This window comes from Podarcis bocagei, assembly GCF_964188305.1.
Source record: "Podarcis bocagei genome assembly, chromosome: 4".
Classification (NCBI taxonomy): Eukaryota; Metazoa; Chordata; class Lepidosauria; order Squamata; family Lacertidae; genus Podarcis; species Podarcis bocagei.
This window is the reverse complement of record NC_138128.1, coordinates 66721203-66740294: the sequence shown is the minus strand read 5'-3', so window position 1 is coordinate 66740294 and position 19092 is coordinate 66721203. Positions and strand designations below refer to the sequence as shown.

The window sequence follows — 19092 nt, the reverse complement described above, 5'->3', positions numbered from 1 at the left end:
AAAAACAAAGCCTTTGTGCGGGGGTGATGCAGACACGTCTCCATCCTCAGTCTGGCTCTTGTCTAGCAGATTCAGAATGAAATGTCTTGACAACAGTTGTTCTAAATTTCTTTTGACCCCGAATGCTCCGGGGGGGGGGGGGAATCTGTCCAAATCTTTCTACAATTTCTACTCAAGTATTTTTATTTATTTACTAGATGGGTGTGTATGTGTCTGTGAAGCTGCCTCTCCCCCCCCCCCCCGCTACACCCAGGGAACTAGCGATGGTCCATGCATGGGAATTTGAGCAAAAAAACCAGAAAGCTCCTCCTGGTCTCATTTTATGTCTCTTCTCCCCTCTGCGACTATATATTCTGGGACCGAGCCCCATTTCAGCCTAACCCACCCCTTTGTGCGCCCACGAAAGCGCTCCTGTGGGCTCATAAAAAACCCTGAGAAAATGAGTCGTCGCTGCCCGGCGCTGGGCTTGCAGGGAGAGATGCCTTTTGCCTTCCTCCTCCTCTCCGACAGAGGTCGCTGTGGGGAAGCAGGATCCGCCTGACCTCCTGATGGCTTTTCCGCCCTCTCTTTGTCCGGAGAGAGCTACTTCCGGTGCCTCGCGTGGCTGAGGCGTGTTGGTTTGCTCCGAGCGTGTTCGCCTTCCTTGCTTTCCGCTGCCATGAAGCCGGTGAGAGAGATAGCGAGAGAGAGAAAATTGGGGTGGGGGTTGAGATTTGGGGGGCGGGCGGCTGCTTTGGCTGTGGGGGGAAGGAAGCCTCAGGATACCCTGACGGGGTTGCTGGTCGGCGCTTGGGCAGCAGGAGGTGGAGCGGAGGGATAAATGGCGAGGCGCCGCGGGAGCGGCTCGTTCTGGTGGGCTTGATGGAGGGACCGCGGCCGGGAACAGCCTCGTCGTTAACAGCGACGTTTACCCCTATGTCCCCCTCACATGTTGTTGGACTACAACTCCCGTCGTCCCTCCTGGCTAACGCTGGCAGGGAATGATGGGAGTTGTAGTCCAGCACCCTATCGGTGTGCAGAGTGGCTCCTCTGGGGTGCGCGTGTGATTTGGAAACTGGAATTTTCAGCGATAGCATTTATTTTTTTCCATTTACAAATCACCTTGCATAATTTGGCTTTTTACTTTAGGGGTCCTTAGCCTTTATTTCTCTTAATCCAAATCAATCAATTGCGTTCTTAAAAGTAGATATTGCGCCTTAATCAAACTAGTAGCGTGTCTTCCATCTATCCCACTTCTTCTTTCCCGTGTGATGTTAGCTTAATATTTCCATGTCGAGCATTTTGAAAACCTTGGCCGACATTTATGCTGCTGCTGCTTAAATGTTATAAGGCTTAAGTTAAAAAGGTTTCAGGAATATTATGGATAGATGCGTGTCAACTAACACAGCCCTTATCGCCTCCAGAGAAAAAGCAAAAAACGGGTTCCAAGCTTCCGCAAGCTGTTGAAAACAAGTAAAATAAAACTTGACAACAAGTTAAAAAACAAACAGTTCAAGCAGCAGAGTACTGCCAAGAAATACCGAAAAGAACAAAGGAAGCTCAGACAAGCTGTCAAAGATGCTGTATCCAAGAAGCCAATGCCTTTGGAGGATAACAAGAAAAAACATCCAGGTGAGACTGGTTGTGTGTGTGTGTGTGTGTGTGTGTGTGGTGAGGACATAATAGTAATAGGCTTCCATGGTATCCAGAGGTTTTCACTACGGCACAGAATATGAGGTCCCCTTTTAGATTGTGACCCTTTATGTGATTGAAGTGCTTTTCATAGTGTAAAATGTTATACATATCTCAAATCAGGCAGTTCGCATGTGAGCGATACAGGTTATTGAAGTAAACCTTGTCAGTTAATAGGCTGGATGCAGCCTACAGCAGTTGCACCATCTTCCGGTGTTCCCCACCCCACTAGAGCATTTTCTCATAATGTTTTGATTTTGATAACTAATTCTAGGGACTGATCATATTTTTGAGTGGTGATTCTCAAAATGAAGCTGCCTTACCCATAGAATAAATGTAAGTAACAGGGATTCTGATACAACAGGTCATCCATTGCATCTGAAAAAAATGGGCTTGAGTCCACGGAAGCTTGGGCCATGAGAAGGCTGGAATTCTATACTAACTTACATTGGGAGCCAGTCCAATGGGACTTAATTTTAATACACATGTATAGGATTGTGCTTTAATGTATAGATTTTCATTTAGTACATAATTCTGTTTCCACCTGGACAGCTGGGTACGTCTGGGTAACCTACAAATAGAGCATGATGGGAACCAGCTCTACTCTGGGTTGTTGTTTTTAGCTTCCAGTATTTGGCATTTCAAGGTATTATGACTAGTAGTCGTTTAATTCTACCCAAATTTTTAGCTCATCCAATTCAAAAGGCCTGTGGTAGATAACAGCACTTATGAGTAATGTTTTGAATTATTCATTTAAAAGTTGGGGTCATCACATTAGTGGTTAAAGGTAAGTAAAGATAGTCTTCATATAGTTTTTTTCAAGGCAATCCATTTTTAGTGCAACAAAATTTAGTGAGGAGAGAGACTCCATCAGGCAAGGCCTCTTTCCACCTGCCTTGCCCCACCCCCCAGCCCTGGAAGTCCTCATAAGGAAGCTGTGCTTGGAGGAAGAAGGAGGGGGGAGAGACTTCATCAGGCAAGGCCTCCTTCCACCTGCCTTACCCCACCCTCCAGTCTCTGCTTCTCAATTTGTATTGTATTATTTTATGTACTGTGGCTTGCCATTGTTTTATTAATTATAGTTTAGAAATTATTTATTGTAACTGTTGAGTGGATTTCTGGTTAACTTTTATATGTTGATATTATTATTTTGTATAATTCTAATAATTGTTGAAAGTTACTTTTTGATGTAGGTTGCTTATTTTAGTTTTATTATCACGTTTTTGTATTGCATTAGATTGTTGTAAGTTGTACATTTTTTGTTTCTTCAGTTTGTAAATCACCTTGAGTATTGTAAGATAGATGGTATACAAATAAAAAAAGGTGATGATGATAATTGAGAGTTGCTCAGTTAATTGTATGAAATCCAGATGTCTTTACTCAAGGAGTGCTTCTGTTTCAGTGACTGTACTTTTCCATTATTCAAACTGCAAAATATTGTTGCTTTGGGAATATGGAAATGCTATGTGGAGTGAAGTACTATTGCAGTGGATGATACAGAACTGAAATGGCTAAGCCCACATTGTCTTTGGATTAAGTGATCACTCAGGAGCTAAGCAAAGATTAATGCCAAATCAGTCTTTGGCATTCTGTGAGTGAACATTGAGATCATGCTCCCTCTTAAACATGGCCATTCCCTCCCAGGCTCTGGTCCAGGTTTGAGGCAAACCATAGCTTGCAGGTTGTCTGAACAGCTGAAGTATAGTTTACCTGGAAGCCATGATTAGAAACCAACATTTTACCAGGCACACATGAGCTCTACAGAGAGCAATATAGAGGTAGAAAAATGCAGTTGGATTCTACATACAGGGTGAGTCCTTTAAAAGAGGCCCCGTGGATACAGAGTACAGTACACATGTTCCACAGGGCCTCTTTTAAAAGACTCACCCTGTACATAAAGGTAATTGTTTACTCACAAGTGTTCTTTTACATTCTCATCCCTCGTTAAACTAATGTGCCACAGTTGTGCCCCTCATTCAATAAAATCAAAGTAAAAGGTATTTCCATCTGCCTTTTGTAGTGTGTATCTCTCTTAGTGCCTCTGAAGTTATTCTGATTTTATTTGCCTTGGCAGAAAGGGAAGAAGAAGAAGAGGAAGCTCTTCCTCTTGATATGATGGATGAAGATGATATGAAATTAATGGAGGAACTTGCTCAGAGGGCATCTTTTATAACACGAGATCTTTCTTCCAAGTAGGTGTTTGCAAACTAGGGAATAGTGGATGTTGCAGCACTTCTGTTGTTTTATTTGTTCTTTGAGAGTTTATTCAGCATATGTTGAATCTAAGTTTGCCCCTCAGTGTCAGACCTTTAATACAAAAGGCCATAACAGAATAGGCCTTTTCCCTGCATGACTAAGTCTTCTCTGCTTGAGTGTTTTACTATTCCAAGCAATATCCCCTTCTCTGTGTAATAAGTTTTTTTTTATATAAAAAAAAGAAAAGTCAGAAGTACGTGCTCAAGTGTTGCAGAGAATGAGTTCACATATTCCATATGGGAGGGAGGAAGGGACAAAGGTAGAAGTTTGATGGTAAATTAACAGTAGCATGGGTAGTTTGCAGAAGAATTCCATTGCTCTTTAAAGTTCAGGGCATCTGTGACATTAATGGAATCACAAACCCCACAGTTAAGCACCTGCTGTAGTTATACTTGCTGTGAAAAGAATCTCTGCTTGGCATTAGCTTGGGCTAGCTGTTTGTAGAAAATGTAATGTAATGGAAGCACTTAATAAGGCAGAAGGGTCTGGATAGTGACAATTTCATTTGTTCCCATTGGTAAACCACAGCATTTGGAAAAGCCTTCAGTGGCAGATAGTTTGACCAGTTTAATCTTTTTTAAAAGTCTGATTAAGTGGCATTATAGAGAAAATTGTAAGTTTGTTTTCATTGTAACTATTCCTTTGTAGTTCTGTTTGTGAAAATATTTTTATATGTAAGAGTTCTAAATTATCCATATGAGAGTCTGACAAGTTTTTCACTTTATAGTGAACCTGTTCATGCCAAGAAACGTAAGAGCGAGAGTGTGATTGAGAAATATGAGAAGAAGCCAAGGCGCATGCAGACTGAGCCTGAAAAAGAACTTATTCATCTGCTTCCCATCAAAGACAAACGTGGAATTATTCCACAGACCATGGAAAAGCCAGGTGAGGCACAATCAAGATTGCCAGGCAAGCTGTCAGTTTGATTTAAGAACTGGATCATTCGCAATGCTGAATTTTAAAAGAGCTTGCTCTTTTTTGTAGTTAAAGAGGAAGAGGAAGAGGAGGAGAAGGACGAAATAGAAGAAATGGAAGAGGCACAAGGTATTTAAGACTTTTTTAAAAAAAGATTTTGTACAGATTAAATATTAATGGACATTCAAATGGTGTTACTGTTCTTGAAGCATATTAGTGTAAATTACTTCATTGGTTCAGAGAACATTTTGTGGTTTGTCCTCATTGCTGAGTTACTGGATAGAGCAAGTAAAATAAGTATAATACTGCCAAAGAAATGAATTGCTCTTAAAGTGTTTCCAGATGTTGCGTTTATGGAGTCAACCTAAATTGAATAGAAACCTGACTAGGGTAGCTCACAAAGGAGAATGGAAACCTAAACTATTATTTGAAAGTCTTGGCTGAATACAACTGAATGCCACCCCCTGAAAAACCCAACCAACTCCTAAAAGGTCTGTTTACCTGAATAAAGGTTTGACCAGGGGCTGATGAGAATGCCAATGGAAGTTTCTAGTCTCTATTTCAAATGTCCACCCTTTCCAGCTCTGGTGTGGAGGCACACACACGTGCATACATACCCTCTAAGACAGGCTTCCTCAACCTTGGCCCTCCAGAGGTTTTTGGCCTACAGCTCCCATGATCCCTAGCTAGCAGGACCACTGGTCAGGGATGATGGGAATTGTAGTCTCAAAACATCTGGAGGGCCAAGGTTAGGGAAGCCTGCTCTAAGACATGAACAGCGTTTTTCTTTATCACCAGCTCTTGAAGAACCATTACCTGTTCTCACTGCTGAAGAACTGCTAGTTCATAGGAAAAAGAAGCTACAAGAGAAAAAGATGCACATAGCTGCCTTAGCATCTGCCATCTTGTCTGACCCAGAAAATAATGTAAGTAACATTTCAGTTGAGTTGAAACTGGCCATGCCATAAAAAAGTAAGAGAATGAGTTTTACATGCCAAAGATTCAGATGCATCATATTTAGTGTGGAAACAAATGTTGGCTTTTAATGGCTTGGCACAGTGAGGTCTCACGGGTTATGTGCTGTTGTTCATGCTCTCATCTCACAGATTTTGTGTGATTGCCTTCTGGATTGGAAGGGATAGTTTCCTTTCCTTTAGGCTCCTTTTACAGTATTTCTCTTGGATGCTGTTGAAACAGTTTTATGCATGGAATTAAATGAATACCATTAACCTTGCTTTTATTTTTTCCTCTCAACGTTTTTGCCATCCTTTTGAGAAGTTGTTCCCTAAAAGCAATGTTCTGTAACTGCTTCACAGGCAGTATTTCAATTTAAGAATTTGACTTGTCACACACTCATACACACAAAAAAAATATCTCTGGAGGGAGATTAAAATCTGAAGTGAAACAGTTGGCAGTGTGAAACTGCAAACTGAAAGGCTTAGAGAGACAGGAAGAGCCCGTGGGTTCCAGGTATTTTCCATTTGAAAGGTAGCCACTGTGATTACTGCTTTTGTAATTGCTGATGAAAACAAACTGGTCCTAGCCAATTGTGAGACTGTGTCTTTTAGTCTTTCCAGGGTACATTGGAAGTAGACTTGATGTGATCTGGCAGTTTTCATATTGTCTCAGAAGGTGTAGTTGTTTGGTTAAACTAAAACCCCATCACACAAGCTAAAACAAAAATCAGTGGGGGCATGACCTCAGTTTTGGGAAAACCTAGCACCTCCTCACTGATACAAATCCATTAAAGCTTCATTTGAAAAATGGGTGATATCACAGAAATTGATGGTATAAAGATAGAGTGTTACTAAAATATTTTGCACCATATGAATATCTAGAATATGTTGCGATCTTGAATTCTGTGTGCATGTTCTCTGAAGATGGCAGTAGTTGTTGCTCCTCACATTACAATGACAGTGTATGCATAAATTTTGTCTGGTTTACCTGTAGTTGCCAATTATATTTCATGGTTATGTCATCCTTGCTTGAGCAGATAAAGAAGCTGAAAGAGTTGCGTGCGATGTTAATGGAACAGGATCCCAATGTGGCCGTGATTGTGCGAAAGCTGGTGATGATTTCTCTGATGGAGCTTTTCAAAGACATTACTCCATTTTACAAAATCAGACCTTTAACTGAGAAAGAGAAAAACACAAAGGTGAGGTTGTAGTATGTTTCAGAGTAGCTTAATGTCAAGTTGGGAGGGTAATACAACTTGTTATATTTATGGAGGAAGAAATTAAGAGTTTTTATCTATGAAATTATTTCTTTCCGTAAAAATAGCCCACAGTTTTTAAGCTTAGTTGTTGAAATGTTGGCATTTGGGGTACCAAAAATGAAGAGTACACCTTTCTCTCAAAACTGTTGGGTAACAAATTTTCCCAAATACTTCTTGAAAAGACTTCAAAATAGATACTGCAGATGGTGACATCTTCTGAAACTTAAAAAAAATGTGTTGCAGTTGTCACACAGTAGATTTATGGCAAGATGTTTTACATTGTTTCTTTGTTTATCCACAGGTTAGAAAAGAAACTCAGAAATTAAGAGAATTTGAAGAAGGCATTGTCAGCCAGTACAAGTTTTATTTAGAAAATCTGGAGCAATCTGTGAAAGGTACGGCAGGCAGGGTGTATGGCTGAGGATGGGGATATGCTCTTAAATGTTGAGCGCTAAAATTATTTTGTTGTTGGAAATAAGCAGCTATTGGTAGTATCCCTAACACAAAGCATGGAGAAGATCCCCGATCTAAACTCTAGAATCTCAACTCTTGATCCTGAGTTGCAGGGCTAGGAAAGTATTTTTCCTAGTATTTTTTTTTTTAAGGATATGGCATTGTGTGTGTGTTTTCATTCTAAGCCCTATGTGTCATTGTGGCAGGAAATATGCAAGTAATATATTCCCCCCCCCCTCTGGAAATAATAGTAGTAATTTCAGAAGCTGGGATGGCAAAATACTCAGGCTTTTATGCAATATTTCACTTAGATTGGAAGCAAAGGAAGCTGAAGAAAAGCAACGTGATTTCACTAAAAGCATACAAAGGCCTTGCAGAGATTGCTGTGAAGTGCTTGTGTGAGCTGTTGGTGGCCCTGCCTCACTTCAACTTCCACAATAATATTATTGTACTCATCGTGCCACTCATGAATGATGCTTCAAAACAGGTAGGCATACCCCATAGTCATGACAGCAGCCGTTACTGGTATATTGAAATATTGTATGTCATTTCAAAGTAAATATGAATCACTTTCTGGAAGGGTAAAAATCTTTGTTCGTGGCATTTTACATTTTTTTCATCCAGAAAGCAGTGCTGGTTGAATAAACACTGATAATCGAAACTTCCAACTTTCCAGATTTCTGAAATGTGCTGTGGTGCAGTAAAGACCCTCTTCAAGCAGGATAAACTTGGCTATGCCTCACTTGGTGTGGTGAAGGTGATTTCTGGCCTTGTGAAAAGCAGGAATTATGATGTTAGACCTGAGGTAAGTTCCTTCCTTCCTCTCCAGTGTGGAGCAATAGTTAAAAATGGACTTTAAATATTTACTATCCTTATTGAAGTACAGTGGTGCCTCGCAAGACGAAATTAATTCGTTCCGCGAGTTTTTTCGTCTAGCGAATTTTTCGTCTTGCGAAGCACGGTGTCGGAAAAGTTTTGGAAAAGCTTCAAAAATCACCAAAAACCTCAAAAAAGGCTACCACACCACGTTCTATGAGTTGCTCCTCGAAGTCAAGTCGCAACTGTATTAACGGTGTTAAGAAAAAGGAAACAAACTTGCAAGACGTTTTCGTCTTGCGAAGCAAGCCCATAGGGAAATTCGTCTTGCGAAGCAGCTCAAAAACCGCAAAACCCTTTCGTCTAGCGAGTTTTTCGTCTTGCGAGGCATTCGTCTTGCGGGGAACCACTGTACTATGGCATATTATCGCAAACAAAAAACACACCAGTTGTTTCCCAAACGTTACTCTTTCCATTCTTCATGAGTTGTTGGCAAGGATGGCATTTATGCATATGGATATAAAAGAGAAAGAAATGGTCTCAGGCAGTTTTATGTTTTGTAAGATCTGTGCTTTTAATGAATTTGAGAAATAAATGTTACTGGATTATCTTTAGGTGCTAATGACACTAATTCACCTAAGAATTAAGGAAGTAGAAGTGAAAAAAGACGCAGAAGACATCACGCCAAAGAAGAGGTTCATGTCTTATCAAGAGAAACGGAAAAATCTTTCAAGGATGCAAAGAAAGGTACTTCTTATGCTGTAGTGTACACATATATTTTGAATTTCATTAGAAAATGGAACGGTTTCTGGCTTGTATCCAAATAACTAACCAGTGAGTTCTATTGTCCAAGGAGATTTTGAAACAACACTTCCTCAAGACGTCCTCCTTTTGAAACTATATTATGATTTGGCGAGGAAGCGACTGCTGTTTGAGAGATAGTGTAAAACAATAAATCTCAGCTGTGCTTGCTGACATTCTTGGGTGCCCCTAAATTAGCTCTTGGGTTCATGTCTCAGGACTTTTGTTTTGTGGCCATGTGAACACTGCAAAACACAGTTCTGCAGATTGTTTCTTGCTGGTTATGTATGGGAAGATTTTTTGTTAAAGTGATCCCATCACGCTTTTGCTGCTGAGAGGCTTTTAGTACAGCTGAAAATAGTCCCACTCCTGTTTCTCATGTTGCTTTAAACATCATGGTCAGTTCACATATAATCAAAATCATGGTTTAGGGCTACATGGGCAAACCTCCATGAGACAGAGCAAAGCATTGGGCTCGTGCACACACCTCACTTCTTCCCACATATCTGGGATAATGGTTTCGGTTGTGTTTTCCTCAGTCTCTACTTAGCATTGTGTATAAATTGGAGGTTAGATCATAGCTGTCAACATTTTCCTTTTTTAAAGGGAAATTCCCTTATTCCGAGTAGGATTCCTTGCAAGAAAAGGGAAAAGTTGACAGCTATGGGTTACGTTCTGAACAAGCCAGTTTCTTTAGGAACTAACAGTGGTTTAGAAGTTTTTCAAACAAGGCCTGCGTTTCCAATCCAAATTTGCAATTCTGGTTTGGAGAGCAAGCATTTGATGAAAAGCCAATTAGGTTGCCTTTACCAGGAAGAAGTAACTATCTGACCACTCATAGTCCATAAGAGGAGGAAGGAGCATGCGGCATGTTCCTGATCAGAGACGTTACATCTGAACTGACCCAACGACTGCAAAGTAATTACCTTAATACTACCAGAATCTTGTGTTTTCTTACAAAAAACCCTTGTACATTTTCAGTGGAAGAAAGCAGAAGAGAAACTAGAAAGAGAACTCTTAGAAGCAGAAGCCTCAGAGAGCACAGAGAAAAAACTGAAACTGGTAAGTATATTTTCATGAGTGTGGTGTACTGCTGAGTTTTGTATTATGCACAAGTAAAATAAGACCAGATATTGCCAATTGTAATATTTGTTTCAAATTCTTGCTTTGGTTCTGTGGTTCCTTAGAAATGAGTTTCTAGTCATAAAATGTGGGTGGGCTGTATGCACAGTAAACACAAAGACTGATACTATAAGCACGGATTTATCCCTCATTGTGGTTAATCTTTATTATTAGTAGTTGTTTTTACTCAGCACAATAGTTGAGGGAGTATAAATAGTGCAATAACAGACTAGTGGTCTGTTTTTTTCCTTGCAATTCAATAATTACTGGTTTAGGGCATTATGTATTACAATAGTGGTGTCTATCCACAGCTATCCCTGCTATGATTCATAATGATGTAAACCAGTAATTAGGAACTGATCTTGCTAGCAATTAAGTAATCCTAGGAAATTTAAAGTGGTTTTTGATTAATGGCTTTCAAATCCAGGCAAGTGTGAACAGAACTTAAATACGGTGAACTCGGAATGTTCCATATGTGTTCATTTGTGGGTGTCTTTTCTCTACAGCACACAGAAACCTTGAATATTGTATTTTTAACTTACTTCCGAATACTGAAAAAAGCACAGAAGTCTCCCCTTTTGCCTGCTGTGTTGGAAGGCCTTGCAAAGTAAGAATTTCAAAGCAATTTTTGAGTGACCATTCTTTATAAAAGTTCCTAACAAGGCACATTATATCAACATAAAAACTTTCATTGAAAAGGTTTTACTGGAGTAGGCTCATTGCAATTAATGGAGCTAAATTGATCATGTCCACTAATTTCAGTGGGCCTGGGTAGAGCTTAGTTAAATGCAACCCACTGCTTAAATTTGTTTAAACACTTCGCTTAAAATTACTCAGAAAAATTAAATAAAAATCAGGGTAGAAGAAAGTCGGAAGAATAAAAGCAATTGAAATTCAATGCAGTTCTAAAATAACATTGCTAAAAAGTTTGGTATGTATTTCATCTGTTTCATGCGTTGCTTGTATAGCATCCTGTTTTGTTTTCAAAATGATAGCTGGCAGATGGAGGAATGCTGTTCTTTTTTTGGATTACAAGTAGTGTGTGATTAATGATCATACTGCAAAAGAGAAGACTACTTAAGAATGTTGTTTAAGATAGCTGCACTATAAAACAAACTATAATTGCAATGGCATGCTTTGAGTTTGACAGAGAAATCTTCTGTAAATTCACAAATCTAACTCCTTGATTTTAGGTTCGCCCACCTCATAAATTTGGAATTTTTTGATGACCTTTTGCTTGTTCTACATTCTCTTATGGTCTCAGGGGTAAGTTTATCCTTTGTCTAAAGATATATAAGACTTTTGGTCTATATATTTCTGATGCATTTCCTTTATTTTCAGGTGTTAAGCCACAGAGAGAGTCTGCACTGTATTCTTTCTGCTTTCCACATTTTGTCTGGTCAAGGTACAGTTTAATTTTCATATTGCATTTCTTTTGTGATTAGCCTGAATGGGACCATTGCTAGGTTTGTCTGATGGGCTTGAGTGGTCAAAGATTTAACAAAAAGTTCCATCCAAGGAAATGTGATAGACTTTGAGGAAGGACTAGAGAGACCGCGAGAAGACACTTTTTGTTTTGGCTCTGAACCAGGATCAATGTTGCCTGTTTGTTTTAAGGAATCTGAATTCTTCCAGTTGACTTTGCTTGTATATTTGTAATTAAAGGAATATATTGCACAGGTTCAACCAGTCTCCAGCACGCACTTAGCTCCAGAGGAAACTAAATCCCAGAGCAGTGTTTTTCAAACTTGGGTCTCCAGCTGTTGTTGGACTACAACTCCCATCATCCCTAGCTAGCAGGACCAGTGATCAGGGATGATGGGAGTTATAGTCCAACAACAGCTGGAGACCCAAGTTTGAAAAACACTGCTCTGAAGTATTCCCTTTGAACGTTTTGTCATTTAAGGAAGTAAGTTGTTTTACGGTTACAGCAACAAACCTACTTAACTGGAATTATTTTGGATAGGTGATGTCCTTAACATTGACCCTTTGAAGTTCTACACACACCTTTACAAGATACTACTTAAACTACATGCAGGTAACTCCTTATTTCAATGGTTTCGTAATAACAAAGCTCAAGTACTGTCTTTTATATACTTCTATGGTAGATGGAGTGAAATTGTATGTCTTGGTACTTTCTCTACAGAAATAACCCACCAGTGGGTTTCAGTGGTGTTCAGTAGTGTTTCTTTTTTTGCTAAATAGCTGGTGTAATTCTTAATTGGTGAATCTTTCTTAAATAAATTAAAAATAGAATCGGGAAATAGCGGGTGTCTTCAATCTTTCTGGTGTTCTTTTGGATATATGTTCCTGCATTCAAATGGGTTTTGAACCACACGTGTTGTTTTAAGGTGCTACAAATGAAGATGTGGCGATAGTGCTGCAGTGCCTTGATGTGATGCTCACCAAACGTAGGAAGCAGGTGTCCCAGCAGAGAGCTCTTGCTTTCATAAAGCGCCTCTCCACAGTAGCCCTCCATCTCCTTCCAGACTCCTGCATTGGTATCTTGGCAACCAACAGAACATTAATGCATGTAAGTTCTTAAAAACATAGCTAATGAGACCCTTCAGCTATAGTCCTATTGGGATCTAAAACTGTTGGATGTTTCAAACTCATTCTGTTGAAACTCCTACATCATATTTAGAATATGTCATACCTTCACAAATCTACACACACATTTGTTCAGATACAGACCAGCATAGAGCGTTCCATTTAACTTTTAGCTGTGCCAAGCCAAGTTTCATTCTTGTCAGAAGAGATGGAGTCACTCCAGCATTCTCCTAGGGGTGCCGTATGTCTGGATTTTCCCGGACATCACTGGTATTTCAAAGGCGGAATTAACATCGGGGGGGGGGGGGATGGATTTCTGAAAGGCGGTGTTTTTGTAAAAAAAAAAAAAAAAAAGGCCCAACAACTTTTGGGTTTTCTAAAAAACAAAACAAAACACCAATCTCAACAATTTCAGTGGTTTCCTTTAAAAAACCTCAACAATGTTGTGGTCTTCCTGGTTTTTACTTTTTGAAATATGGCAACCCTAATTCTCCAGCTTTCCTGCCTTGTTGTTTCTTCAGTTATTCTTTCTGCTATGGGCATCAACATCTTAGCTCTTTCATTGCATTGGGTTTAGTTTTTAGAGGGGAAATGCCCACTGGGCCCAAGCTGTCACTCAGAGAATCAGGGTCACCTTTTCACTGGAGTTGGCCTAGAACAGTCTGAGGGGTGTCTGTTATAGATACTTCGTATAAAGGATAGCTCCAGGGGCTGTAAGCTTGATGACTGGCAGGTTCAGTATGCTGATGGCAGTAAAGACAATTGTATTTCAAGAACTTGGATGGTGAGGCTGATTATTGCTTTTCTACTAAGATGCAGGTATTTTAATTGCTGCAGTTTGAATATGGTGTTTGGATTCTGATCTTAAAATGACATAGTTTGGTTGTTAATTGGAATTTCTTACATATTGGCTGGTTTGCACTAAATCATGATTTACGCCCATGTAGCCGAGCAATAATGAAGCATTGGGCTTGTGCCCCTTCCCTAGCTCTCAAAGAATCTTGACTTTGCATTTCATACAACCCTGGTTTAAAACAAACAGTGGCTAGCTTTCTTAAGAAGCCAAATTCAAACAATGGGCTATTTGAAACTGGCTTTTGAAACTAACCATTGCTTTAAACCAGGGTCTCTAGCACATATGTAATACTTGTTTGAAACTGATACTCAGTTTGGCAGAAGTCCTGCTCCCAGTTGCATTTGATTCGACTGGTAGAGTCTCGTCCATTTAATGCTAAGCGGTGGTTTTAGCATTAGGTGAGAAGGCAGCAATTGTATTTGACTTTTGTAGGTTTCTCTTCTTCTTGCCGCCTACCCTGAGGTAGGCTACAAATAAAATGCCCCTTCCAACACAATGAACAAAATGGTCCACATGTGAAATATTCTTAACATGTTTTGAAAATTATTACAGCAGACGTGAGTTCCCCAGAGTTGGTTCATTTTGCTTTAAATGAAAGCAGAGACTTTTAACATGATCCATCAGGCCATATACATATTCAGAGATCTTAAGTTTCTTACATCGATAGTTATCTTTTCGGGGAGATGCAATTTTGTTTTCTGAGGCAAACATGGTAACAACTTTGTAATTATTATTCCATTTCACGTGGGACTCTCTTCTTTTTTCCTTTTCTTTTCTTGGATGGTATTGTAGACTTTCCCAAAGACAGACCTTCTCCTAGACAATGAATCTCAAGGGAGTGGACTTTACCTTCCTGAGCTGGATGAACCAGAGTACTGTAATGCTCAGAACACAGCACTGTGGGAACTGCATACTCTGCGGGTGAGTGTCACGGAAGCTAATGTCTTGTTGCCTTATTCAACACTAGTAACCTAGGAAGCTCTTTTTCTGTTCTGAATACACTTTTTTAAAGTCAGAATTTGCAGGAATGAATGTTCTTGAGTATTCTAATTCTATTTACAACATTTTTATAATGCAATTAATCAGTTTTCTTCAGTGGCGAATATGATTTTGAACTTCAGGAACTCTTTTCACTCTTTTAATCAGGCTGTTTAGCTCCATCATTCTGCTTTGCACTTTTCTTCTTCCTACCTCATCTTATTTACTGAGAAAGTAATGAGCAGTGATGCATGCGAACCACCCAGCATCTTCCCATCTTCTCCACTTAATTGATCCCCACTGCTAGATGCTTTAACTTCTTGGAAAAGGCTTAAGATTCCCCCGTCATAATTGTCTTGCATCTCGTGGGATGTTTAACCAATCGAGTTTTTGTTCCTAAAGCGGAGAGAATACAATTTTGATGATAACCTTCAGTTCAAATAGTCAAATGCATTACATTAATATAGAAAGGTTTACATTCCCAATTTCTCATCAGTGCTCTCTCCCTAACCCCCAGAGACATTATCACCCAGTCGTTCAGAAATTTGCAGCTCACCTTGTGGCTGGTGCCCCAGCAGAAGGATCAGAATCTCTTGGGCATGAATTTAGTCGGAGGTGAGAGAAAGGTGTTTGCTTTGAAAAAAATTGTGCATAGATTCAGAAGAACAATTTAGGAGCCCGGCTTTCAGTGTGCTGGTACCTCCTCCTTAGAACTCCCTCCCGTAATGTGTCACACAGGCCCTGTCTATTATCTTTTTGATGCCTGCTGCAGACCTTCCTTTTCCCACAAACCTTTTAAGTGAAGAATTTTGTATTGCTCTGTATCCGTATAGAATTGAAATTGTTTTTATCATTATATTGCTTTGGAATGCTTCATGGGAAGCAATTCATAAATTATATGAATGAAGTTTAGCGGAGAAAACCCTGCAGTCTTTTCTGGTATAGAACCAGAGACTCAGCACCTTACGTATGTATACAGGGGTGGGGGAAGTTTTTGACCTGGTGGGCCAGATCTTTATCTCCACCTCACACCCTGTGGGCCAACTTTGACAGGGGGAAGTGCCAGCTACTCATCAGTTGTCAGAGGTCATGATGATGAGGTCATGGCTGATAGGTCTTGCCAGAGTTGAGCCGTGGGGTGAGCATGCAGCAGGATTGAAATCTTCACTCCTCAGCTGAAGAGTGGAAGCTGCAGTCCTTCTCCCTGGAGGGATCTGCTTTTCCCCATGAGAAAGATGGGACAAGATCTATTACCTTTTTCTCTCTGTGCCCAGTCAGGTGCTCATGGGGTGTGCACAATAGCTCTTACCCCAGCAACTGGCATTCAGTGGCCAGTTGCCCCTGAACCTGGAAGCAGTACTTAGCTGCCATGGCTAATTGTCACGGTAGATGGATCCAGTTACCGAGTTCTTTTTCTGAGTGGAAAGTACATTACTACTGTTTAATATTAGCTTGAATGTGAACTAAAGGAGCAGATTTTTTTAAAAATGTAGCTGTGTAATGTTCACTGTCAAGCGTTTTATACAATAATCCTGGATTCCAGTATCAGTGATAGGAAAGGAGGGAAATGTCTGCATGCAGAAGAAGACTTCAGTCTTGCTCCATTTTTCTGTTCAGTGTTTTTTTTTGTGTGTGTGTGTTCGTTTCTTTGTTTGCCTCAATTTTTGACATATTTTAAAGGTGCTTTGCAGGGCTGTTCAACTCTCCAATACAAATACTAAAATTTAGGGTCTTTGGTTTTTCCCCAGTCTTGCTTTAGGACACAATATTTTTTTTTTGCAAATAGTGTATTAAAATGAAACCTGTACCCATCATAGGTTGCCTACAGAACTTTTTGAGGCCTACGGTATGAAAGGAATGACTTTTAATCCTCGTGTTGCGTCAGTGGCACCCAGGAAAAAGGTACCGCCTTGCACCTTTCTCTTCTTAAATCACACACGATGATTGATAATGCAACATTTTGATTTTACTTCATAAAACTGTAACACTTGTTCATTTCAGGGTAAATTTTCACAAGAGGCATCATTTCTGAATGAAGACTTGAATGAATTATTTAAGGTTTATTTTGGAAGGCCAGTTCCACAAGGAGCCCTCGATTTCACGAAACACTTAAAGGGATTGCCAGTTTCCTAAGTATATTACAAACCATTGCAATCTATTTAAAGGAACTAAATACATGAAAGAAATACTCACCTGGTCTACAAATAATTTAAATAAAGTGGGCCTTTTTATTATGGATGCTGGATTTCCAGGAATGAAGAAGCAATTAATGAACAGCCTGTACTTTGGAATTCTAGGACCCCTGATTCCATATTCATTGCTGTAGTTATTATGGTTTGTAAGCTTTGAGTTTATGTATAATATTGTACAATATTTTCATTGGAAATGGATGATTTTTCTAAAATGGCATGAATTTGAATTGATTCTAGAAAACTATTTTAATTGTATCAATATATAAACCTTTTTTTAAAAGAAAAAAAGATTTCAGGCCAATCGTTCTGTTGTTATCTCACCTACCTATGATATAAACTATAAGCAGGTGTTGAAAAACAGTGGTGCGTGGATATCCACTCCCACAGAGCACAATCCCACCGTTTTATGTTTATTTTTTAATTTAATGTCTCTATTAAATGGGCTATGAGAAAGTGACTGCAATTAACATTTAGCCCCTCTCCCCCTACATTGAGATTCCCCACACCACAATAGTTTGTACAGTTATAAGGTTACTCTTTCTGTATTGGACCTAGTATCACAAAAGCAAATGGGGATTCATCATAGCATCTACCAAAAATTTATGTGCATGGCCTAAGTGCCCAACCAGACATTATAAACATGTGGGCTAAATGTTAAGTGGGGAAGTCGTGGGACAAGGAAGGCTGCTTAACTCTTTTCCGTCAGCTATTTTCCTGCTTCAAATCTCCCTCCCTACTCCTGCTGATGGAAAAAACCCAACTTTTTAGCAGGGAAACATTTTCTGTAATATTGCCATTTCTTCCTTTAAATTTTGTGTCCCGAGGCTGCTTCCCACTGAAAAATAAAAATTGCACCCAGCTAGGTGTATAATGTGTAGTTTTGCCCTAAATTGTAGACCAAGTTAGTATTTTCCTGCTGCAGTGTGAACACAGTGCATCTATTTCAAGCATCAAAAGGAGTAGTGAGAGATGGATAAGGTACGTAAGCATTTTGTTCTGCACATCCTCTTTCTCTTTTCCTACTAATGGGTTGGTATTGCTTTATGAACTAATCTTCATTTTCTTTCTAGTTGTTGACCTGCATAAGAGCAATGAGCAAGTAAGCATTCTGCCCTCCTTATTTGCTAGTGGTGAAATGTGCAGATAACTGGAAATATTTTGCTATTCAGTACAAATGTTTTATGGTTGCACTGTATTGTAGCTGAAAGAAGTTTGACAACTTTTGGCTCTTCATTTGTTATATTGGTGATCTAGGTCTCAATTTGAGTGTCAGCCTGCAATCCTAGACTACACACTTACCTGAGAGCAAGCTCTATTGAACTTTCTGGGGCTTACATCCAAGTGCAGTCTCATCATTTGGGAAATGCAGGTAGGTCACCTCTGTTTCATCCACACTCCCTTCAGTACAGCAGATCAGGGGTTTAGATTGCTCTGCTTGAATGTAACTATTGAAGTCCATGTTTACTAATTTATTGAGACACCTTGTTTAGATGACAGTACTCTTGGGATAGTAATTCACTGTTGCTGGAGGTAGGAATACTGACAACAACTGCTCCGTATTGGTCACACCCCCAAAAATTGCCACTGTACCACAGACAAGTGGAAGGTGATGGTGGGGAACAAAAATATGATGTACATATAATTCTTGGGTTTTATTCTAAACACCTGGGAGCAGATTTTTACATTGGTGGCTGTACTGCTATCCAAGCATTTCTAGATGGGATTTTTGGCTCTAGTTTCCATCATGTTCCTAATAGAAGCACAATGTGTGCAAAAGTAAATAAAAAGTAAAAGCAACACCTTTTGAAATTCTCTAGGTAGCCAGAGACCCTTCTTAGTCATCCATAAGGAGTTCTATGATTAAATTTGATTTATTCCACCACCTCCTCTCTAAAGGACCTTATATAACATGTAGCTTCAAATTTAAATGTATGGTACTTACTGTTAAACATCTCACATTGACTGTTTAGGTCTGTCTGCTGTTTTCAGAGGCATAGTTTTTCTGGCAAGCCGTGGCTTTAGAGCTTGTCTAAATGCTATGAACTCAAGTTGGTGTGTAGAAGTCATATGATAGCACTGTGTTCCATTTACTGAGGCTTTTTAAAAAAAATTGTCTTTATTGAAGGATTTTCATAGACAACAAGGGTACATATGGTTCTAAGAGTCCTTTATATAGGTCAGTTACATTCAGTGTAAGACACTATTGTAATACATATTGTGAGGTTGCGGGGGGGGGGGGGGGAGAGAGAAGAGGGGAGAATGATCTC

General features: G+C 39.6%; 1 protein-coding gene across 2 annotated transcripts; it reads left to right on the top strand.

Annotated features, from left to right (window-relative positions):
- Window positions 1-525: 525 nt before the first annotated feature.
- NOC3L (NOC3 like DNA replication regulator) lies at window positions 526-17219 on the top strand. 2 transcript variants are annotated; one of them, XM_081189603.1, is made up of 21 exons: window positions 526-667; window positions 1404-1611; window positions 3746-3863; window positions 4655-4812; window positions 4918-4971; window positions 5641-5768; window positions 6836-6997; window positions 7359-7452; window positions 7822-7997; window positions 8187-8315; window positions 8942-9073; window positions 10109-10189; window positions 10756-10856; window positions 11443-11515; window positions 11591-11654; window positions 12216-12287; window positions 12601-12782; window positions 14448-14576; window positions 15151-15248; window positions 16451-16535; window positions 16635-17219. In XM_081189603.1, the coding sequence occupies exons 1-21, from the start codon at window positions 659-661 to the stop codon at window positions 16764-16766; spliced, it is 2385 nt and encodes a 794-aa protein (XP_081045729.1). In that variant the 5' UTR covers window positions 526-658; the 3' UTR covers window positions 16767-17219. The 2 variants fall into 2 exon arrangements, with proteins under 2 accessions (XP_081045729.1, XP_081045728.1); XM_081189602.1 differs by having other exon boundaries at window positions 4912-4971.
- The last annotated feature ends 1873 nt before the right edge of the window (window positions 17220-19092 follow it).

Bases quoted from the DNA above. Each gene is read 5' to 3' on its own strand.
- NOC3L (XM_081189602.1), top strand. The intron at 3,864-4,654 runs GTAGGTGTTTGC...TTCACTTTATAG, and splicing joins ACACGAGATCTTTCTTCCAA to TGAACCTGTTCATGCCAAGA. The intron at 12,783-14,447 runs GTAAGTTCTTAA...ATGGTATTGTAG, and splicing joins CCAACAGAACATTAATGCAT to ACTTTCCCAAAGACAGACCT.